Raw genomic sequence first — 21,775 nt, 5'->3', positions numbered from 1 at the left:
GACTTACATAGTAATTATGATGACTTCTGGAGGACGTCCTCCAACCTATCAGAGCTTTTGCAGCATGAACTGTCATGTTGTCCATCCAATCAAAGGATCAGAGAATGAATATAGTACTGAAAGCATACGCTACAGCTAGCTAGCATTGCAGTGCATAAGTGTGGTTGAGTAGTTGACTCAAAGAGAGAGAAAGACAATAGTTGAACAGTTTTGAACAAATTAATTTCTGTCTCGGGCAAATCATTTCATAATTTCAAATAATTTCATGATCATTGTAGAAAGCTAGAATAATGGCTAGATGCAACAAAAATGTTAGACTTAACCTACACGGCTACCAAGCAAAGAAATACATTTCTTCAAAAATTAAGGAGAAGCAGCAGAGAGGGAGAGCTAGCTATATTTTGTTGTATTTTTTTCTCCTTCTTAGTTTACCTTTCACTTACTTAGCTAGTGAATGCAGATAATTTCATCCTACTCAACAAACTGACTCAAAAGATAGGAATGCAAGCAAAGTGAAATGGTGAGAGAAGGAGAAGGAATTATACAACGAGCAAAGTGATGATGGCTGCGATGAAAGTGAATTGTGTGTGCTGGTGATTCCGCCGATTCTGTTGCAAAACGATTCTTAAACGTGGTTACAGATAATGATTATGGATTATCATGAATTAATTGTGAATAATGATAAGTGAGAAAGTTACAGAAGCATAAATAGCATACCCCCCCAAAAGTATATATGAATATATGAAAATATGTTGCCCCATAAAAAACATTTTATCGCAAATCCAAAATGCTGGAGTAAAGAGCCAAATAAAAAAGTTTGCGCTTCATTGTCCAAATAAATACGTAAGGGGAGTGTGGATTTCAATACACTTTAGTCATATATGCAACCCTTAAGTGCATCACTGAAGCTGTCCAATTGTACAAAATGTTTTATTGACGCATACTGTAAATTATGGTGCATTGTGTGGAAATTACTGTATTTTGAATGGTGCTGTAATTCCACCCCACAGAATACAGTACTGTACCGTATCTTTGGAGCACCAAAAACCTTTTGACCACTACTGGGGGCGTGGTATTGTTGTTTCTAGCTTATTAACATATTTTGAGGCGTGTCTTGTTAGAGTCTATATTTGTTGCACCCTTATGAGAGAATGTTGTACCAATTTAGCTCCTATGTGGTTATAGTGCCCCATGAATTGTAAAATGTATAGGGGATAGATTGGAGTGGCAGCAAGTCTTAAATGGTTGGACATTTTAACATTTGGTCCTTTTGGTCTGTTTGATTCTGTAGTCGCTGCCAGTTTAGAAGCCTTTGTTAAGGCCTATAATAGTGCAAGAAGCAGTGTGGCGTGGCAGGGTCCTGTTTCGGAGGGCGCATGGCTCTCGACCTTCGTCTCTCTCTCTCTCTCTCTCTCTCTCTCGCTCTCGCTCTCCCTCCCTCCCCCTCCCGTAGGGGAGTTGCAGCGATGGGACAAGACTGTAACTACCAATTGGATATCACGAAATTGTGGAGAAAAGGGGGAAAAAGTGCAAAATAATATATATAATAATAAAACACCAAATCAAGACTGTTGGAAAAACATTCCAGGTGAAGCTGGTTGAGAGAATGCCAAGATTGCAAAATATAAATTATATTTTGATTTCTTTAACACTTTTTTAGTTACTACATGATTCCATATGTGTTATTTCATAGTTTTGATGTCATCACTATTATTCTAAAATGTAGAAAAAAGTAAAAATAAAGAAAAACCCTTGAATGAGTAAGTGTGTCCAAACTTTTGACCTGTACTGTACTTCAAAGTAAAATATCAACTGTCTTGATGTTCACCTGTTAAATGTGTCTGTAGGCTATAAACCGCACTGCCTATTGGATCACATACAAAAATTAAAGTACACAGCCTATCTATTACACAGCCTATCTATTACATAGGCCCAATTAAAAGAGAGATGTGCATGGTAATTTGTTGTATGGCTACTTCAGGAATATGAACACATCACGAACAGAAAAGGTGAGGAATATATTCTGCAATGGTTATAAAAATAAATAGGAAATAGATTCCTATGTCTAATTATTTCGATTCCAAAAGTAAAGCACTTGATTTTCACTCGTCTCATTAACGGCAAACCCTTGAATGAGTAGGTGTGTCCAAACTTTTGACTGGTATACTGGTATGCTAGTATGTAGCCTACTGTAATTTCGATTTGTTGTTAGTAGCCTAAACAATGTTTCAGTATTCGTGGGCAGTCCAGCATATTTAGGTTGGGGGAAAAGTCGATGCAAAACATTGTTGAATTAACAGGTCCACAACTATTTGCCGTTGTTTTCTCTTTCTGTCACAGTCCTTTGCCAGATATAGCGTAAACATTCTGCCAATAAAGTAAATAGACTGGTAGCTTATGTCAAATATTTGACAGTATGGGTAGGCGACAGTATTGCTGTGTGATAGGAGCGCGATGTTGTTGCCTATTTAATCTGAGCCAATACCAAGGCAGGACATAGAAACCCAATAATCTATTGATCAACTAAATATTGAGCAACAATTCGTCCTTTGCATTGAAGTGTGGGCTGTAGCCTACTTTTAAATTGTTTCCAATATACTACATTTCCAAAAGTTAGTGGATTCATCTATTTCAGCCACACCCGTTACTGACAGGTGTATCAAATCGAGCCCTTTTTTGGTTACTACATGGTTCCATATGTGTTATTTCATAGTTTTGATCTCTTCACTATTAGTCTACAATGTAGAAAATAGTAAAAATAAAGAAAAACCCTTGAATGAGTAGGTGTATCCAAACTTTTGACTGGTAACAGTAGGTGTACTGTAATATGAAATACAGAATTTTACTCGCCACCGTGCTATAACCTATTGATTGAACATGAAAATGTGTTCAATTGACATCGTGCAATATCTGTTAAGCATGTCCTTCTTCCAGCATGAAGAAATTCATCTCAGTGCAGTCCTTTTCATAATCCTTTTTAACTATTGATATGGTTCCTTGACATGGAGTTTAATTGTAGCCTACACTAGCTTCAATATCATCATACAGGTGTCGATCTTAATTTGAGCCAGTTTGCTATATCAGGAAATTAATCCTGCAACATTTTTTGTCATGGAACATCATGTCTGAAATGTCAAAGTGGAAATTACAGACTTCAGAAGCCTTTTTAAACCTCAAATACACTACACATTTTTAATTTCCTGCTTTGTAGGAAAGTTCTCCTGCAACAGGGGTATCAAACAAGACCCTACATCTGTACACCGGCATGGAAAGTGTTCTAGGGGTCAAATTTGAAGCTATGGAGTCAGCCCTCTGTTATGAAAAACAACGGATAAGAACAGATAAGAAAATAGCACATCAGCTGCTCTGTTAAGATCCCCTCAAACAAAACTGCCTCACACACACGCACACACACACAGACACACTCTGCTCCCTTCTAGCCTATTTACCAGGTGAGTACCAGCAGCATTTGTGGGGCCTAAGAGTTCCTTCTTCCTCCCCCCATATTTGCCCAAGCAGCTGGCCTCTGTCAGGCTGCTAGGGACAGGGAGAGAGCCCCAGATAGGAGAGAACATCCCCTTTCTCACATACACATACTCAGTGTCATGGCCGTCGAAAGAACTGGACCAAAGTGCAGCGTGGTGAGCGTACATTATCCTTTATTTTGGAATGACACCAACAAAACAAGAAACAAAATGAACAACCCTGAAGCTTACGAGGGCTAAGTGCCACAAACACAAGTCAACTTCCCACAAACACAAAAGGGAAAAAGGATGCCTAAGTATGATTCCCAATCAGAGACAACGATAGACAGCTGTCCCTGATTGAGAACCATACCCGGCCAAAACAAAGAAATACAAAAACATAGAAAATAGAACATAGAATGCCCACCCAAATCACACCCTGACCAAACCAAAATAGAGACATAAAAAGCTCTCTAAGGTCAGGGCGTGACACTCAGGGCCTATTACGGTGAGGATGAGGCCAATACTGCACTGTTCCGTTTGCTTCCGTTTAAGAAATATTTTTCAACAGAATCGGCGGAATGAGTACACACCTGATCACGCTTAAACAGAGTTAACTTTCATAGCAGTTACGTTGTATTCCTTCTCTTCACTTTGCTTGTGGAATTCAATGCACAACATATCAGTTGTATGTAACCAGGCGAAAAAAAACTTTCCAAGCCAAACCGCCACACACAGCCTACATCATTGTCACCATTAAAGTAACGTCATAGTCAGCATAGATAATATAACTAAAGCATTAGTAAGCCCGCTACAATCATGCCGCAATGTTTGTGTACAGTCAGTAAGCAGTTACACCCATGGGCCCCGGTGGCAATAAATTAGTAATACTTAAAGCTCACCTTGACATGGAAGAGTTCCAGTGTTGTGTTGGAAAGTCATAGCCAGCTAACTAACATAGCATCCCTATGTTTGAGCAGGGTGTTTCAGTAGGCTAAGTAAGTGAAAAAAATGATGAAATCTCTCTCTCTATATTTCTCTCTTGATTCTTCTTCATTTTAGAATAAAATAATTTGTTCAAAACTGTTCAACTATTGTCTTTCTCTCTCTTTGAGTCAACTACTCACCCCATTGTATACACTGCAGTGCTAGCTAGCTGTAGTTTATGCTTCCAGTACTAGATTAATTCTCTGATCCTTTGGGTGGACAACATGTCAGTTCATGCTGAAAGAGCTCTGATAGGCTGGAGGACGTCCTCCGGAAATGGTAATAATTACTGTGTAAGTCTATGGAAGGGGGTGAGAACCAAGAGCCTCCTAGGTTTTGTATTGAAGTTAATGTACCAAGAGGAGGATGGAAGCTAGCTGTCCTCTGGCTACACCATGGTGCTACCCTACAGACTGCTGCTGAGACTACTGTAGACCTTCTTTGCAAAATAGTGTTTTCATCAGTTATTTGGTGACGTGATTATATTTAGTATAGTTTTATCTAAAAAGGATAACTGATGTACACTATCTGAAGGCTTATCTTTAGAGGGCATTTCTGCTTTCCCAAAACAGTTTCCAAGCTTTCTAACCATCAGGGGCATATTTACACTACTTGTTCTAACATCAATCTCAGTGTTCTCTAATGTTAGATTGATCGTGTGGAGAGAAACGGTTGGCCAACACTCTCACATGAGTCTGTTAAATATTGTAAATCACCAAAGGAAAATCATGTCCCCTGCCTTATTGGGTGGTCCCTGATGCTGCCCTGGGAAAGTCTATATGTGGAGGTTACCCATAAGAACTGATTCAGGGTTAGTTTTATGTTATCATTCCAGATGGTGAATGTTATGAGTAAAACTGATCCCAGTCCAGGTTTAGTTATAACCTATCCCTGGGGCCTGGGAAAGTAATCAGGGAGGTCTCCTCATGAAGCCATGCATGGCATTAAAGTGCATCCAGGGTCAGAGGTCTAATCATAAAATGTTCTTACGGAAGCTTTCTCCCCTCGTATCAGGGAAAAATGGATACCAGAACAAGGTCTGACAGGAGAGTCTCTGAATGTTCTGTTCTTTATTTTCTCTGAGAAGAGGTTTTTTCCTTCCTTCAGTTTAGGTCCCTGGGCAAAACAGGTTCTATTGGGAGAGGGCCAGGTGGCAGATCTGCCTCACCCAGAGAGAGGAAGGGAGGGAAGGGCAGATGGAAGGAGAGAGGGAGGGAGAGAGTGAGAGATGCACTCAGTAAGAGACAGAAAGAAGGTAGAGAGAATGTAGGTAGAGAAAAAGGAGGTAGAGAAAAAGTGAGAGAGGCATTAAAGAAGGAGAGACAACTATTTGTAGACAGGGAGAGAGTGTTTAGGGGGTAAGGAGGAGAGAGAATAGATTGGAAGTTAATATCTTCTTTCTCCACCGCGCTCTAGGGCTCCGGGGCCATGCTACAGCTTGCTTTCTCTCCACTCTCCTCGCAACAAGATCCTCCTAGTCCTGACTGTCTCTGTGATGTTACTGTGGGAGGAAGGTTCACCGGAGTGAGAGAGGAGGGGGGGGGGGGTAGTGTTTGCAGGGCACTGAGTGTATGAACTATCATACTGCTTTAATACTACTGTAATACCACTGTAATACTACTCCCTGTGAAGCAGGATTACCAGATTTTGAATGTAAATAGTGACTTCAGAGAACTTCTCCTCTACTCATTTAATCATGAACGGTGGAGGAAAATAAAGGAGAGGAGAGCTAATCCTGCTGTTGAGGATCAAACAATGCCTCTGCCCCGTAGGCCCCAATTATACAAATATAATAATCATGCCATGATAAAAACAGAAAAAAATCTTTGTCATATTGCAGTAATGTGCTCCCTATTGCAATATGATGTTGATTATTTTAGTGAAGTGAAGGATTGTAAGAGCATTTATCTTGACTGATATCTCTAAATCATTACAGGTGACTTTCTGAACTTGCCGTGCTAAAATCAGTTGTATGTGTCTTCGCCTGGGTATCTGGCTTTCATCAAACAACTCAGTGCCAAAAATGGAAGCTTCAAACACCTAAAGAGATAGAGACAGAGACACAGAGCGAGGGAGATGCAGATAGATAGAGATTAAAGCCCTGAGGACAGCAACCAACCTCTCTCTCTCTGCCTCTCTCCTGTTGTTGGGACATTTTTACTTAATCACAGCATTCTCCCTCTATTTCTCCCTCTTCTGCTCTTTTCCTCTCTCTCTCGCCCGAACTCTCCCCCTCTCTCCCCCCACTCTCTCTCCTCTCTCAATCGATCTCTCCCCCTCTCTCTCCCTCTCTCTCCCTCTTTCTCTCTCTTTCTCTCTCTCTCTCCCTCTCTGTCATCTTTCTACATCTCACTCTCTTTCTTCTGTCCCTCCCTCTCTCTCTCCCTCTTTGTCTCCCTGTCATCTTTCTACGTCTCACTCTCTCTTTCTTCCTCTGTCTCCCTCCTCTTCCCTCCCCCCTCTCTCTCTGTCCATCTACCTCTCATCTTTCTCTCCCTTCCTCTCCCTCTCTTCTCTGTCTGTGTCGTTAATGCATTCTGCATCCATAAATAGTAGTAATTAGACTGGGTCTGTTGTGACTGTGTTGTCTTTGATCTATTCAGGTGGCTGTGTCCCAGAAGGCTCTGCCCTGACACGTCAAACCACCGCCTCACTCCCACCCCACTGCCAAACCCAATCATTTACCTCACACACAACACAGTCAGCTGTCCTCAGGGGCAGCCATGTAAAACCCAAAAATATATTATCTACAAGATTTACAATGCAACTTTGATAATGCAACATTCACACTCTATCAATGTAAATGACTATTATCAATCACCATATCTATTTTTAAGTCCAGACTGATGTTATAGAGCAGAACAGAGGGCCCCTATTTGTCGTCTATATCCTCTCCTGTGTCACTTCCCCTAGGTGGTCTCTCTGTTCTCTGAGTAAAGGGAGAGATCTGAGGCCTTCCTCTCCCCCCTGAGGCTGTGTTGATGTTACTGTTCCAAAAATACCTCTGCCTTACAGGAAGGCCTGCACACACTCCTCTAGACTCAGCTCCTGTGTGTGTCTATGTGTGAACATGTCTACAACAGTGTGTGTATGTGTGTGTGTGTGTGTGGGGGGGGGGGAGTAGTGTAGGAGTAGTACAAACTCTGAGATGTAGTTTGTGGCTGTTAGCCTTAGGGACCAGAGTAATAGGGCTGAGTATGCTGTATGATGTTCCACTATGTGTATGTTATATCTCTTTAGTTAACTCTGTGTGTGTGGTTACCTCTGGTTACTGACCCTGCTGTTTGTTGCTTTTCAGGATAAGGACCCAGAGGGGGAGGATGAGGAAGAGGCAGTGAGTCCTGTATCCAAGGTAAACAGCCCAATCCCTCCAAACACCACAACTGTTTAGTTATTCCATCTCAAACCCACACACCTCCAGTATCTAGCCCTATGTGTCAACCTCAACCCCTTTTCATGTATGATCCCCCCATTTGAAGGACAAATTCACTTTTAGGGTATTACATTTAGTCAAAAGTTTAGTATCTGGTCCCATATTCCTAGCATTCAATGACTACATCAAGCTTGTGACTCTACAAACTTGTTGGACGCATTTGCAGTTTGTTTTGGTTGTGTTTCGGGTTATGTTGTGCCCACTTGAAATGAATGGTCACTAATGCATTGTGTCATTTTTGAGTCGCTTTTATTGTAAATAAGAATAGAATACAGTATGTTTCTGAACACATCTACATTAATGTGGATGCTACCATGATTTCGGATAATCACGAATGAATCGTGAATAATGATGAGTGAGAAAGTTAGTGTCATAAATACCATACCTTCAAGACATGCTAACCTAATCACGATTCATTCATGATTATCCGTAATCATGGTAGAATCCACATGAATGTAGAAGTGTTCAGAAACATACTAGAACAGAATAGCATACTCTGAGTTGTCCTGTTAGGCCCTGATCTGGCTATGCCATATGGCTGTGGGCTAAACTAGTTCATTTAGCAGACAAGATTTGGTTAGAATTCCGAGACATTATTTTACAGTATGAAGAATACAATTGAACATAGCTGAATAAAATATAAATTATATTTTCTCCAAATGATTTGAGGGAGTGCGCGCACTATTCTGTGTTGAGCGGTTAACAAAGAAACAGGTCCTCCTATATGCTTAATTTAGAGTTATTTATGCAACTTATTTGTGATACAAACGTTGGGCTATATGTTTTGATTTTTAATACATTCTAAGGCTGCATTATGCGACTCTAATTTGAAAAAAAATACATGAAAGGCAATGAGCTCTGCTTTGTTCTTTGCACAGGCTGCACACACTTCATCAGTCTCTCATTCACAATTTGATAAGCACTTGATAAAGCCTATGTCAATGTACTATCCCCCATAGTACAAAAGTTAACCTATTCTATTTTGTGCGATAAATAAATATTCCAAACATAGTCTGGGACAGTTGTGGGATGCGATAGATCCCAAATTAATACAACCACTAGCATCAAAAAAAACTTTTTAAGCAAAGAGGCTGACGCAAAAGATCAGAACGTTTAGCTTAACATGTTGATAAACTGTTAGGCTAATTCTTCACATTATACGCGCAGCAATACACACACGGCAGTAGGCTATAAGCCTGAATGTTCCAAAATGCAATCAATTAGCGGGAAAACACCATTCTGAAAAGTGACTGCAAATGTGATTATGCATGTAATTCTTTTATTATGAAGGTGCATTTTTATGGTGAAAATGATCTTCCCCAAACTTGAAACTCACACACTGCATATGGATGCCAGATAGGCTCTTCACCTGTTGTAAAGCGGATTAATGTGTTTAATTTTGCAAAGTTATTTGGCCACTTTAGTTGATATACACACCTTATGGGCTAGGCTACATGAGGTATGTGACTATGATTTGAAAAAGTTACAAAAAAAGGCATGCACTGTTTCTTACTGCACACAAGCTGGGCATCATTCACAAATGATAATATATCATTCACAAGTGATAGGCTAATATTGTCACCCATTAGACTGTTCTTGATTTAATCTTGTCTTTACATATACTAAATAATATACTGTATGTGTGAAATTTGTTTTGATATAGAATGAACCATTATCATGCCACTGTCTCGAAACAGGAGCGGGGGGAAAATACATGTTATTTATGCACATAAATCCCATGGTTAATTTTTATGCCAGCCAGGTAGGCTGAAATCCTTTTTTAAAGAGAAGCAATGTGCTTAATATTAGGAAAGTTGAGAAATAAATATTGTAAGCCTATAGAAAGCTGATGGGATCCTCCTCTTTTTAATAGAGACCATCACTGTGTTTTCTCACGCAATTGCATAGCCTATAGAAATGTTGTGCAACATGAGCTCATGGGCTCTCATGAAGTGTTTGATTACATTTTTGATTACATTTGCATTGATGTCAGAGTGATTAGAGGGACAATAGAGTGCTGAGTACCAGGCAGTTAGCAAGCTTGGTAGGCTACTAATGACCATCAGCAGCATCAGAGCTTGGAGAAGCCTAATTACCGTGACTAAACGGTCACATGGAATTTGACTGCTGTCATGACTCGTGACCGCCGGTGTGGCGGTAATATGGTCACCGTAACAGCACTAGTTGTAGCTTCACTGTCCAAATAAATACGTAGGGGAGTGTACGTACACATCATACCCTTGTATCACACCCCCTCAACCCCCATCCACTGTGGCCAGATTTTATGACACAGTGGATATCCGTCCACCTCCACCTTCAACCCTCATCATCCCTCAGCCCAGCCCTATGTGTCTCTGCTCTGTTTCTTAGCTAAGGTCACCTTCATATCTGTTTGTGGTGATGTTATTAGGTCTGTGTGTGTGTGTTTGGTGTGTTTTTGTGTCTTAGCTTTTGTTATCTGTTTGTTGTGGTACGATAAACAGGTGTCCGTTGTTGTTTCTGTCAACAAAGGTTTGTTGCTCTCCCCTACTGTGTGTGTGTGTGTGTGTGTGTGTGTGTGTGTGTGTGTGTGTGTGTGTGTGTGTGTGTGTGTGTGTGTGTGTGTGTGTGTGTGTGTGTGTGTGTGTGTGTGTGTGATCTCATGGGGTAGTTCATAACCTGTTTTGATGAGATGCTGCTGAAATGTGTACAATTTGCTAAACCACCATACTTCCTAACCATGTCGTGTTTGTGTGTAGATACCCCAGGAGCTGTGCTAACTGTTACTGTAACTGTTTAAATCAGTGGACAAGAAGTGGTGGTATTTCATAACCTGGTTGTAAGTGAGGATGGGGGACGGCTGGGTTGGTACGAGGGGGAAGGAAGCCGAACATTCTTTCAAGGAGTCAGGATTTGGTGGGGAGTAATCGGTGTGAAACAAAGCAAAGCTGAAAATAGAAAGAATTGTCCGCATAGAAAGCCAAGAAAGCCATGATTAGAATCGCCAAAAGCATGGGTCAGTTTTATGCTTAGACAGAGTTATATGCTTCAGTATATAGCCTTCATTTTTTATTTTTTTTATTTTTTTATTTTACCGTTATTTTACCAGGTAAGTTGACTGAGAACACGTTCTCATTTGCAGCAACGACCTGGGGAATAGTTACAGGGGAGAGGAGGGGGATGAATGAGCCAATTGTAAACTGGGGATTATTAGGTGACCGTGATGGTTGAGGGCCAGATTGGGAATTTAGCCAGGACACCGGGGTTAACACCCCTACTCTTACGATAAGTGCCATGGGATCTTTAATGACCTCAGAGAGTCAGGACACCCGTTTAACGTCCCATCCGAAAGACGGCACCCTACACAGAGCAGTGTCCCCAATCACTGCCCTGGGGCATTGGGATCTTTGTTTAGACCAGAGGAAAGAGTGCCTCCTACTGGCCCTCCAACACCACTTCCAGCAGCACCTGGTCTCCCATCCAGGGACTGACCAGGACCAACCCTGCTTAGCTTCAGAAGCAAGCCAGCAGTGGTATGCAGGGTGGTATCATTACTTTGTATGATAAAAAAACATATTAAATTGTAGAACTTGATGTATACCCATTTGATCATGCAGACTGCAGTAATACCAAGGTATGGATGAAAGAAATTCTTTCCAATAAGGCGTCCATTGTTCTGTGTGGCATGGAGGGAAAAGTTGCCATCTCACACACAGAGAGCTTAGTGAGGTGAATAGCCTGCTTGCTGGGCTGCATGGAGATTACACTGGGCTGTTGCTGCTACGCTGGCTTTGGTGTCCTGGAGGTGAAGGTTAAGGAGATCGCTGAGTAGCTTACTATATACTATGGTACATGCGCACACACACACAGCTGCATACCTGGGTCAGGGTTAAAGCTTTGGCATCACTGCTGGTCTCAGTGTTGCTGCATGGATTTGGACTGTAGTAAACCTGATCCACAGTTTACACCAGACAACACAGGGAGAGACTACACCAATAAATAAGAGAACAGCCTTGGGGGGAGAGGCAGAGAGAGAGATGGTATGGGATTAAATTTAAATTGATTTGGATCCCCATTAGCCGACGCCAATGACGACAGCTAGTCTTACTTGGGTCCGACACATAACGAAAAAGACATTACAGACAGAATACTTCACAATTTACATACATTTAAAAACATGAACATCTAGTGTGTGTGTGTGCATTTATCAGTTACATTTATCAGTTACAGTACTGTAACAGTACAGTACTGTACTGTAACATCAATCTACACATAATACCCCATAATGACAAAGCGAAAACATGTTTTTAGATATGTTTGCAAATGTATTAAAAAAATAAAATAAAAAATACTTTATTTATAGTACCAGTCAAAGGTTTGGACACACCTACTCATTCAAGAGTTTTTCTTTATTTTGACTATTTTCTGCATTGTAAAAAAGCAGTGAAAACATCAAAACTATAAAATAACACATATGGAATCATGTAGTAACCAAAAAAGTGTTAAACAAATCCGAAATATATTTTAGATTTTAGATTCTTCAAAGTACTTGAGTACTTTAAATGAAATTATGGGCAGAAAGACAAATTCAACTCCATCTTTCATCGAATCAGATGGCTTAAATATCACATTTACATAAGTATTCAGACGCTCTACTTTGCTGAAGCACCTTTGGTGGCGATTACAGCCTTGAGTCTTCTTGGGTATGACACTACAAGCTTGGCACACCTGTATTTGGGGAGTTTCTCCCATTCTTCTCTGCAGATCCCCTCAAGCTCTGTCAGGTTTGATGGGACGCATTGCTACACAGCTATTTTCGGGTCTCTCCAGAGATGTTAGATCGGGTTCAAGTCCGGGCTCTGGCTGGGCCACTCAAGGACATTCAGAGACTTTTCCCGACACTACTCCTGCGTTGTCTTGGCTGTGTGCTTAGGGTTGTTGTCCTGTTGGAAGGTGAATCTTCTCCCCAGTCTGAGGTCCTGAGCGCTCTGGAGCAGGATTTCATCAAGTATCTCTCTGTACTTTGCTCCGTTCATCTTTCGCTCGAACCTGACTTGTCTCCCAGTCCCTGCCACTGATAAACATCCCCACAGCATGATGCTGCCAAAACCATGCGTGACGCTTGGCATTCAGGCCAAAGAGTTCAATCTTGGATTCATCAGACCAGAAAATCTTGTTTCTCATGGTCTGAGAGTCCTTTAGGTGCTTTTTGGCAAACTCCAAGCGGACTGTCACTTACCTCTGTCAGGGCTTCCGTCTGGCCACTCTACCATAAAGGCCTGATTGGTGGAGTGCTGCAGAGATGGTTGTTCTTCTGAAAGGTTCTCCCATCTCCACAGAGGAATTCTGGAGCTCTGTCAGAGTGACCATCAGGTTCTTGGTCACCACCCTGACCAAGGCCCTTCTCCCCTGATTGCTCAGTTTGGCTGGGCGGCCAACTCTAGGAAGAGTCTTGGTGGTTCTACACATTTTCCATTTAAGAATGATGGAGGCCACTGTGTTCTTGTACCTTCAATGCTGCATACATTTTTTGGTACCCTTCCCCAGATCTCTGCCTCGACACAATCCTGTCTCGGAGCTCTACAGACAATTCCTTCGACCTCATGGCTTGGTTTTTGCTCTGACATGCACAGTCAACTGTGGGATCTTATATAGACAGGTGTGTGCCTTTCCAAATCATGTCCAATCAATTGAATTTACCACAGGTGGACTCCAATCAAGTTGTAGAAACATCTCAAGGAGGATCAATGGAAACAGGAGGCACCTGAGCTAATTTTTGAGTCTCCTAGCAAAGGGTCTGAATATTTATGTAAATACGTTTTTTTTATTTTTATACATTTTTATACATCAAAAAATTGAAACCTGTTTTTGCTTTGATATTATGGGGTATTGTGTGTAGATTGATGCTTTAAAAAAAAAAAAATTGCTATTTTAGAATAAGGCTGTAACGTAACAAAATGTGGGAAAAGTCAAGGGGTCTGAATACTTTCCGAATGCACTGTAGCCTACGGTTTTCTTGTAATCTATGTTTAATTTGTGTAACCGGTGTACGCCCACAATTTTTTAGGCTAACATTTAGGCCTATATATAAATTAGGTGTATGTTTTTAAAATAGTGTTTCTCTCTCTCGCTCTTGGACACCGTGGTGGACTGTCAGCTCTCAGACCTTTGTGAAAAAAATACCACCACTCACTAAAGCTGCTCTAACTCATTCACAGTAATTGATTTCAGATTACCAATCCTTACAAAATAAGGAAGACCCAATACTCTCTGTTTTTCTCCATCTTGTTTGGAAAAAAGCGTATACGATGCCCATTTTCACAGGTGTTTTTTCTTAAAACCCCATAAGGTTGATGAGATGCATCCAGTTCAGAAAACAGATATCTCTAGCTTAAACTGACAGATTTTTACGAGCATTTTTGTATTATGCTAATTTGATTTCCCCCGCGGAAATCAAATTAGCATAATAAAAAAATCCCCATAAAAATATGTCAGTTTAAGCTAGAGATATCTGTTTTTTTCATTGGATGAGTCTCAATCCACCACATCCACCTATGTCGCACTTCCGCATCTGCGGTGAAAAGTAACAGAGCTGGAGCAGTGTTTGTCAGACCATGAGACCTGTTATTCAATGCATTTCTATGGGCCAATAGCAGTAAGGCCAAAAATATACACTACCGTTCAAAAGTTTGTGGTCACTTAGAAATGTCCTTGTTTTTGAAAGAAAAGCTCATTTTTTGTCCGTTAAAATAACATGAAATTGATCAGAAATACAGTGTAGACATTGTTAATGTTGTAAATGACTATTGTAGCTGGAAACGGCAGATTTTTTATGGAATATCTACATAGGCATACAGAGGCCCATTATCAGCAACCATCACTCCTGTGTTCCAATGGCACGTTGTTTTAGCTAATCCAAGTTTATAATTTTAAAAAGCGAATTGATCATTTAGAAAACCCTTTTGCAATTATGTTAGCACAGCTGAAAATTTTTGTTCTGATTAAAGAAGCAATACAACTGGCTTTCTTTAGACTAGTTGAGTATCTGGAGCATAAGCATTTGAGGGTTCGATTACAGGCTAAAAATGGCCAGAAACAAAGAACTTTCTTCTGAAACTCGTCAGTCTATTCTTGTTCTGAGAAATGAAGGCTATCCCATGCGAGAAATTGCCAAGAAACTGAAGATCTCGTACAACGATGTGTACTACTCCCTTCGCTGAACAACGCAAACTGGCTCTAACCAGAATAGAAAGAGGAGTGGGAGGCCCCGGTGCACAACTGAGCAAGAAGACAAATACATTAGAGTGTCTAGTTTGAGAAACAGACACCTCACAAGACCTCAACTGGCAGCTTCATTAAATAGTACCCACAAAACACCAGTCTCAACGTCAGCAGTGAAGAGGCGACTCTGGGATGCTGGCCTTCTAGGCAGAGTTCCTCTTTCCAGTGTCTGTGTTATTTTGCCCATCTTAATCTTTTATTTTTATTGGACAGCCTGAGATATAGCTTTTTCTTTGCAACTCTGCCCAGAAGGCCAGAACCCCGGAGTCGCCTCTTCACTGTTGACGTTAATACTCTGTTTTGCAGATACTATTTAATGAAGCTGCCAAAAATCAGCCGTTTCCAACTACAATAGTAATTTACAACATTAACAATGTCTACACTGTATTTCTGATCAATTTGATGTTATTTTAATGGACAAAAAAATAGTTTTTCTTTAAAAAACAAGGACATTTCTAAGTGACCCCAAACTTTTGAACGGTAGTGTATATATATATTTTTGATACTTCAAGGGGTCTTAAAATTCTAAATCAAATAGCTAAATGATCCTTGGTATGACCATCTTAAAATAATTCCATATAGCTTAGTAGAACCCCTCCCCTGCTTAGACAGGGCTTAGAATCTGATGGGTTAAAACTGATTACCACTATTTATTGCATGTCATATCATTTTAAAGGGCTGTTTCTCATCTTTCAAAAAAATGTATAATGTTTGAAACGCTCAGAATGTTATGTGGTTCTCAGAATGTTATGTGGTTCTCAGAATGTTATATGGTTCTCTGAATGTTATGTGGTTCTCAGAATGTTATGTGGTTCTCAGAATGTTATATGGTTCTCTGAATGTTATGTGGTTCTCAGAATGTTATGTGCTTACTGGTATGTCTCAACCTCAACCCCTCTTCATTCTCCTGTCCCATCACTCTCCCTTGGTATGTGGAGGAAAGAAGGAGAGGACGAGAAGTAGACTAATCATATCTGATATTTATTAACCCCCCTCCTTTATTAGGGTCTTTAGACTGTAAGGTATTTTAATGACACCTTCATCAAACTGTAAATAGAACCAATGGCATTCCCCATAGACTTAACAAATCACACAGAGTGTGTATGGGTTTAATGTACAATATGTGCATGGTGGCGCTGTGTGTGTGTGTGTGCGTGTGCGTGTGTGTGAAGTGAGCAGAGGATATAGTGTGGAGGGGTACAGCCAACTATGCAGTGGTAGAGGTCTCATGTCTGTGTGTGTGGCATTGTAGAGAGTGTGCCTGTCTGTTGCCTACTTCACAGCAAAGAGGGCAAATAGGACCCTGCCTTTATTAAATGGAGGTCTCTGGGTTCAACGATCTGGGATTATAGGAGCTTTCATGGCCCTTTGTGTTTCTGTTTATATTTTGGTTGGCTTCTTTAGTCTGCAGACTTCTGTTTGTTTGTGTTGTCCTGTGTTCTCTGTCCTGTGTTCCAGAACAACAAGGACTGAACTGGGGAAAAGGGTGTGTGTGTGTGTTTTAGTTCCATAGAAACAGCCTCTTACACAGTGGCTTGTTGACAGGTAACCTCAAACGTTATGAGGGTACAGATAATTTGGAGTCCAAATAATACGTCTATTACGAGAATCCTGAATATTTATCAGAAATGCCAGGAATGTACTAATATGAAAAGAACAGGTCAGATGTGAGTTGGTATAAACGATATGACCTTGATATTTCACATTGGAATAAAGTGGGACAAGAACAAAAAGAGGGACATGAGCCAGCTACTGCTAAAGGGCCGGGATCAGGATGGGCGTTCCCTGTGCGGATAGCAGACCTGCGTTCAAATACTATTTTAAGTATTTCAATTACTTTCACATTTCAATGTAAGTATTTGGACACATTTTCTTTGAAAATACATGTAGTTGAATAATGGAATGTAGTTGGAAATACATTTGGAAAGTATGGCATGTATTTGAAAATACTCATACACAAATACAGTTTTCAAATACAAATATTTAAATGCTCCATGCACTTGAACCCATGTCTTTTGGTCCTAGGCGTATTTGTAATGTATTTGGAAACATTTGAAAATAGTTTCAAATAGCCTAGATTTATAGGACATTATTTGAAAATACTTCAAATAGAAGTAGTTGAATTCGGCCACATTATTTGAAAATAATAAGGCTGGAATTCCAATGTGACAGATGAGTGGGGGTTAGGTGGGAGGGTATTCTACTGGAATGTACTGACCAGCCAAGCGAGTAGTGACTGCTCTCTCTCTCTTTCACCTTCTCTCTCTCCTCAGTGCCAGGGCTGGAGCCGAGGTGACTGTGCTGTAACTGTTAACCCATTTTACACATAAATGACCAATACCTGTATTCAATCTCCATTGAATCCATTAATTTGAGTTAATCTCTTCACTTAAAAACAGACTGTTCTTGTGGTGGAAGTCAATAGTTATAAAACACCATAGAACTGTTATGATTATCATTCTAGAGCTTATGAAAACCTATTTAGGATTTACAGTCGTGTTTACAGTAGAGCCCGACCGATATATCGGTTCACAGATATTGACCTTTTAGCTCTATATTGGCATCGTCCGATAACTCCACCTATAAATGAAAAAGGGAATCTCATGCTTATCTGAACATTTGCGGCCATTTTCATGATGTCTCATTGTCACAATGTATGAAATCAATAGTTGAAGCATAGTTATTTGAAAATTGCTATTTTGGATGGCAATTTATGAGAATTCAGTGTGGAAGAATGACACTTTTTAATTTCGCTGATGTAAACAGTATATTGGCAGATATATCGGTATCGGTAAGTTTTGCCCCTCCCACCCAAAAAAGTTTAATCTGTATCGGACCCCAAAAAACATATAGGTCGGGCTCTAGTTTACAGTGGTGCTCTGTTTGTTTGGGTTTCCCAGGAGGTGAAAGTGAAGAAAGTCAAGTCCAAGAAGGAGAGGAGGGATAAGAAGATGTTTTCTTCTCAGGATGACGAGCACTTCCTACTGACAGGGGTCACACTGGCCGACCGCAGAGGGTGAGATTGATCATATACTGTACTACCATCATGACATATAACATAAAGTGCAGGCAAGTATTCGTATGTCATACTTTTGCTACCTCGCCCCACTACAACTCTTATTTCCCCAATTAGCTACAAGGTGCAATAGGACTGGCCCCATAGAACATTTAGTTGGGCTCAGAGGGAGAGGGCGAGGTGAGCAGTCTGTCTTCCCTCCTTCAGTGAGATGAATGTCCTGTCTCCTTTGACCTCTCTGAGAAGGTGAGGCCTACAGTAAGCTCTGCTGGCGCTGCTGCTCTCCCAAAACCACCTAATCCTGGATAGAGCCTCCTGAACACAGACATGCAGACATGCAGACATGCAGACATGCAGACAGACAGACAGACAGACAGACAGACAGACAGACAGACAGACAGACAGACAGACAGACAGACAGACAGACAGACAGACAGACAAAGAGAGAGAGTCAGATAGCGAGAGTCAGATAGCGAGACAGACAGTCTGACAGGACACAGAGAGACATCCAAGGTATAATGGCAGACTGATACTATAGGTAGGCACTAGGCAGTGTTCATGGGAGGATGGCACAGGGTTGAGTTCGAGCAATGCTATACAACATGGGCCCTTTCATGTTCAATGACTCATGTCATGTTAGATACTAGACAGGGCTGCATTCACTGGGTCGTGTCAACATCCTGTCTCCGCAGGGTAGTGGAATGTATGGAGGGTAAATCATCATTCAGTGGCAGAAGTACAATACCTCTGGTATCCCTATACAATGCCCTTCTCAATGGGGAACGCACCACACTCCTACTTTAATGTCCTACCGACGCAGTAGGGGAAGTGAGGGGGAGGGGAAGAAAATATGTCTCTAAAGGAGTAGGTGTGGGGGCTTAGGATGCCCCGTTGTCATGCATACTTCTACTGGATAATTAGAGCTGTAAATATAAAGTAGGGGAAAAAAATGTCTACTTTACCATCCCACACACTCATGTTCTAGTATCCTGCATGTTCTACACGCTTAGAAAAAAGGGTTCCAAAAGGGTTCTTCAGCTGTCCCAATAGGATAACCTTTTTTGGTTCCAGGTAGAACACTTTTGTCTTCCATATAGAACCCTCTGTGTAAAGGGTTCTACCTGGAACCAAAAATAGTTATTCAAAGGGTTCTCCTATGGGGACAGCCAAAGAACCCTTTTAGGTTCTAGATAGCACTTTTTTTCTAATAGTGTATTTAGGATGTGGGCAGGGGAGTACCCATATGCGTACACGTACACAACTACATTGGACTTCAAGGAACAATTATACATTTATTTTAGTATGTTCTTACTGCTTTTTGTGCTCATAGTCCTCTTCATCCTCCCCTCTCTCTGTCTTTGATCAAGGTCCCACAAGAAGAACAAGGAGGAAGGGAAGGAGAAGAACAAGCCAATCTTAGAGAAGGGCCACTGCTTCTGGGACAGCGTCACCATGACGATGAGGCAGATCACGCCCACCAGGAAACTGGAAAAGCTGGAGGGCTGGGAGCCGCCGCAGTTGCCCGACCAAACAGAGACACCCACCGAGGAGGCAATGGAGGATCAGAGTGGGACCAGGGACTCGCCTGTGTACTTCCCCCAGGCCCTGGGGCTCCCGCTGGGGCTGCCCTCCTGGACAGGTCTGGGTCTAGAGGAAGACTCGTCGCACTACGCCAACCTGTCAGAATCACGGGATTCCACGGCCGTCAGGTGGACGGCCCGCGCCAAAGGCAAGCTGGCCGGAATAAGGAGGCGGAGCCGAGGGAGCGTTTCGGAGACATGGGAGGGGTTTAAATAAAAGCTTTACCCCTTACCTGCCAGCAATCCCTGCCCCTCACCTCTTTCCTCAAATTAAGAGGAGGGAAAAAGACATGCCTGTCTGTCTCTGTGCTGCATAAAGAACTGATTTTGTATTCCTCCATTGACATTCTGAGTGCAGTCCTGACGTTTCCGTACAGCATAGATGAACATATATCCCTATATCCATATGACTGTTCACTCCACAACATAGCAGATGAACTTACAAAGCAGACAAAGTCACTAAAATCTATTATTGTTGACTTTGTGTGGAAATTGTGGTGTTTTAATGTTGCAGAGACATTGAGCCTGGGAACACATTATGCTAGGTTGATCTGAGTGGATTGGTTTGGCAGTGTAGAGAAAAGGGTCACCATCTTGAAAAGGATGTCATAGATAAGAGGTTGGAAAGTAAAAAAGCAAACACATGAAGGCCTTACACTACCTTAAACTGTGCTATCCACTACACACGAAGGCCTTACACTACCTTAAACTGTGCTATCCACTGGCCTTTGACCATGTTATATTATCGAACCAAGAGAATGATTTCCAAAAGAGATTTTGTATTGTAACATAGGCATTCATGTTTTATGCTAGAGTATAATTTGAGAACAAGACCAGCTATGCTACTGTGGCGTTATTTAATGATACGTTTTCCATGCTGTTTGCCCTCCCTGGCCCTGCAGTAAATGTCTATTGGGAGAGGAATGTGTCAGAAGTCTTAGCTCCTAATAAGCATAGCTAAAAGGCTTAAAATGCTTTGTCCAATAACGTGTAATAAGCCTTCCAGGCTCTGAACCATAAGTGCGAATGTGTGTTAGCGAATATAGGCTGCTGAATCTGGAGTATTGTTAATGAATGATATGATCCAAATGTTGTTACAAGCCCAGCAAATGGCGGTCCACTGGAGTGTCATGAATACTGTACAGTCAAATCTAATGATAAGAAACATTTTCCATGCAATAAGAGGACTGAGTGACATTTTCTGCATGCAGTCTGTGTGCGGTTTCCCCGATTAGACAAAAAGCCATGATGTGCCTTTCTCTACAGTATGTGTTGTGGCATGCTTCTCTGCTCACCATATTGGAATAGACTACTACTAGACCAAGCTCACCATGAGGATCAAATGATGTGATGGGCAATCCCAGCATGCATCACTGCTGCACCCCTCCCTGGTTTTGACTAAATGGATTTCAGCTACGGACAGAATTTACTTTTTGTAGCAGGCTAGGAGAACTTACACAGCAGGTTAGGATAATTAGGTTAAGGTTAGGAAAAGGGTTAGGGTTAGCTAAAATGCAAAAACTCCCGGCACGACTAGAACATACAACTAGAAAATACAATTTTTTTACCGTAGCTGTATACCATCTAGCCACACCCCTCCCTTCTCATTCATGGCCATGAGAAACTTCCTGTATTCCAGTTTTCATGTTTCCAACAATTTTGACAGAAACGAATTCAACAGACATGAGATCTGCTGTTGTATGTGCCTGTGTAAATGTGTGTGTTGGTGCTTTAATAGGATAGCAGTGAGTTATTGAAGAATCATTTTATTTCATTTTCATAGCAAAAACACTGATTGTTTTGTGTGTGATTGCAAATTGATATTTTAATTCCAAACAGAATCAGGCTTTCCACTTGTAGGTGGTTAGACTTGGACAATCCTTTCATTTAAATATGTGCCTTTATTTTCAAATCTACTTAGTCCCTTCTTCCACAGCCACGTTTGTGCACAGATATGGGTTCCTTGCCAACGATGGCTGTTAGAGTTTCTGTATTTACTAAAAAGAAGGGTCACATTTGTTCAGAAGAATAAAGA

General features: G+C 41.2%; 1 protein-coding gene across 1 annotated transcript in view; it reads left to right on the top strand.

The window, feature by feature from the left end:
• LOC139582797 (testis development-related protein) overlaps nucleotides 1-20,100 on the top strand; it is a 21,268-nt gene extending 1,168 nt beyond the window's left edge. The window contains exons 2-4 of the mRNA XM_071413134.1: nucleotides 7,750-7,803; nucleotides 18,045-18,160; nucleotides 19,528-20,100. Of these exons, the coding sequence (XP_071269235.1) occupies nucleotides 7,750-7,803; nucleotides 18,045-18,160; nucleotides 19,528-19,957 (600 nt within the window). The 3' untranslated portion in view covers nucleotides 19,958-20,100. The remainder of the gene's footprint in view (nucleotides 1-7,749; nucleotides 7,804-18,044; nucleotides 18,161-19,527) is intronic.
• The last annotated feature ends 1,675 nt before the right edge of the window (nucleotides 20,101-21,775 follow it).

Source organism: Salvelinus alpinus, chromosome 8 (assembly GCF_045679555.1).
Source record: "Salvelinus alpinus chromosome 8, SLU_Salpinus.1, whole genome shotgun sequence".
NCBI lineage: Eukaryota > Metazoa > Chordata > Actinopteri > Salmoniformes > Salmonidae > Salvelinus > Salvelinus alpinus.
The sequence above is the reverse complement of the archived record's forward strand: the minus strand, read 5'-3'. Positions and strand labels throughout refer to the sequence as shown.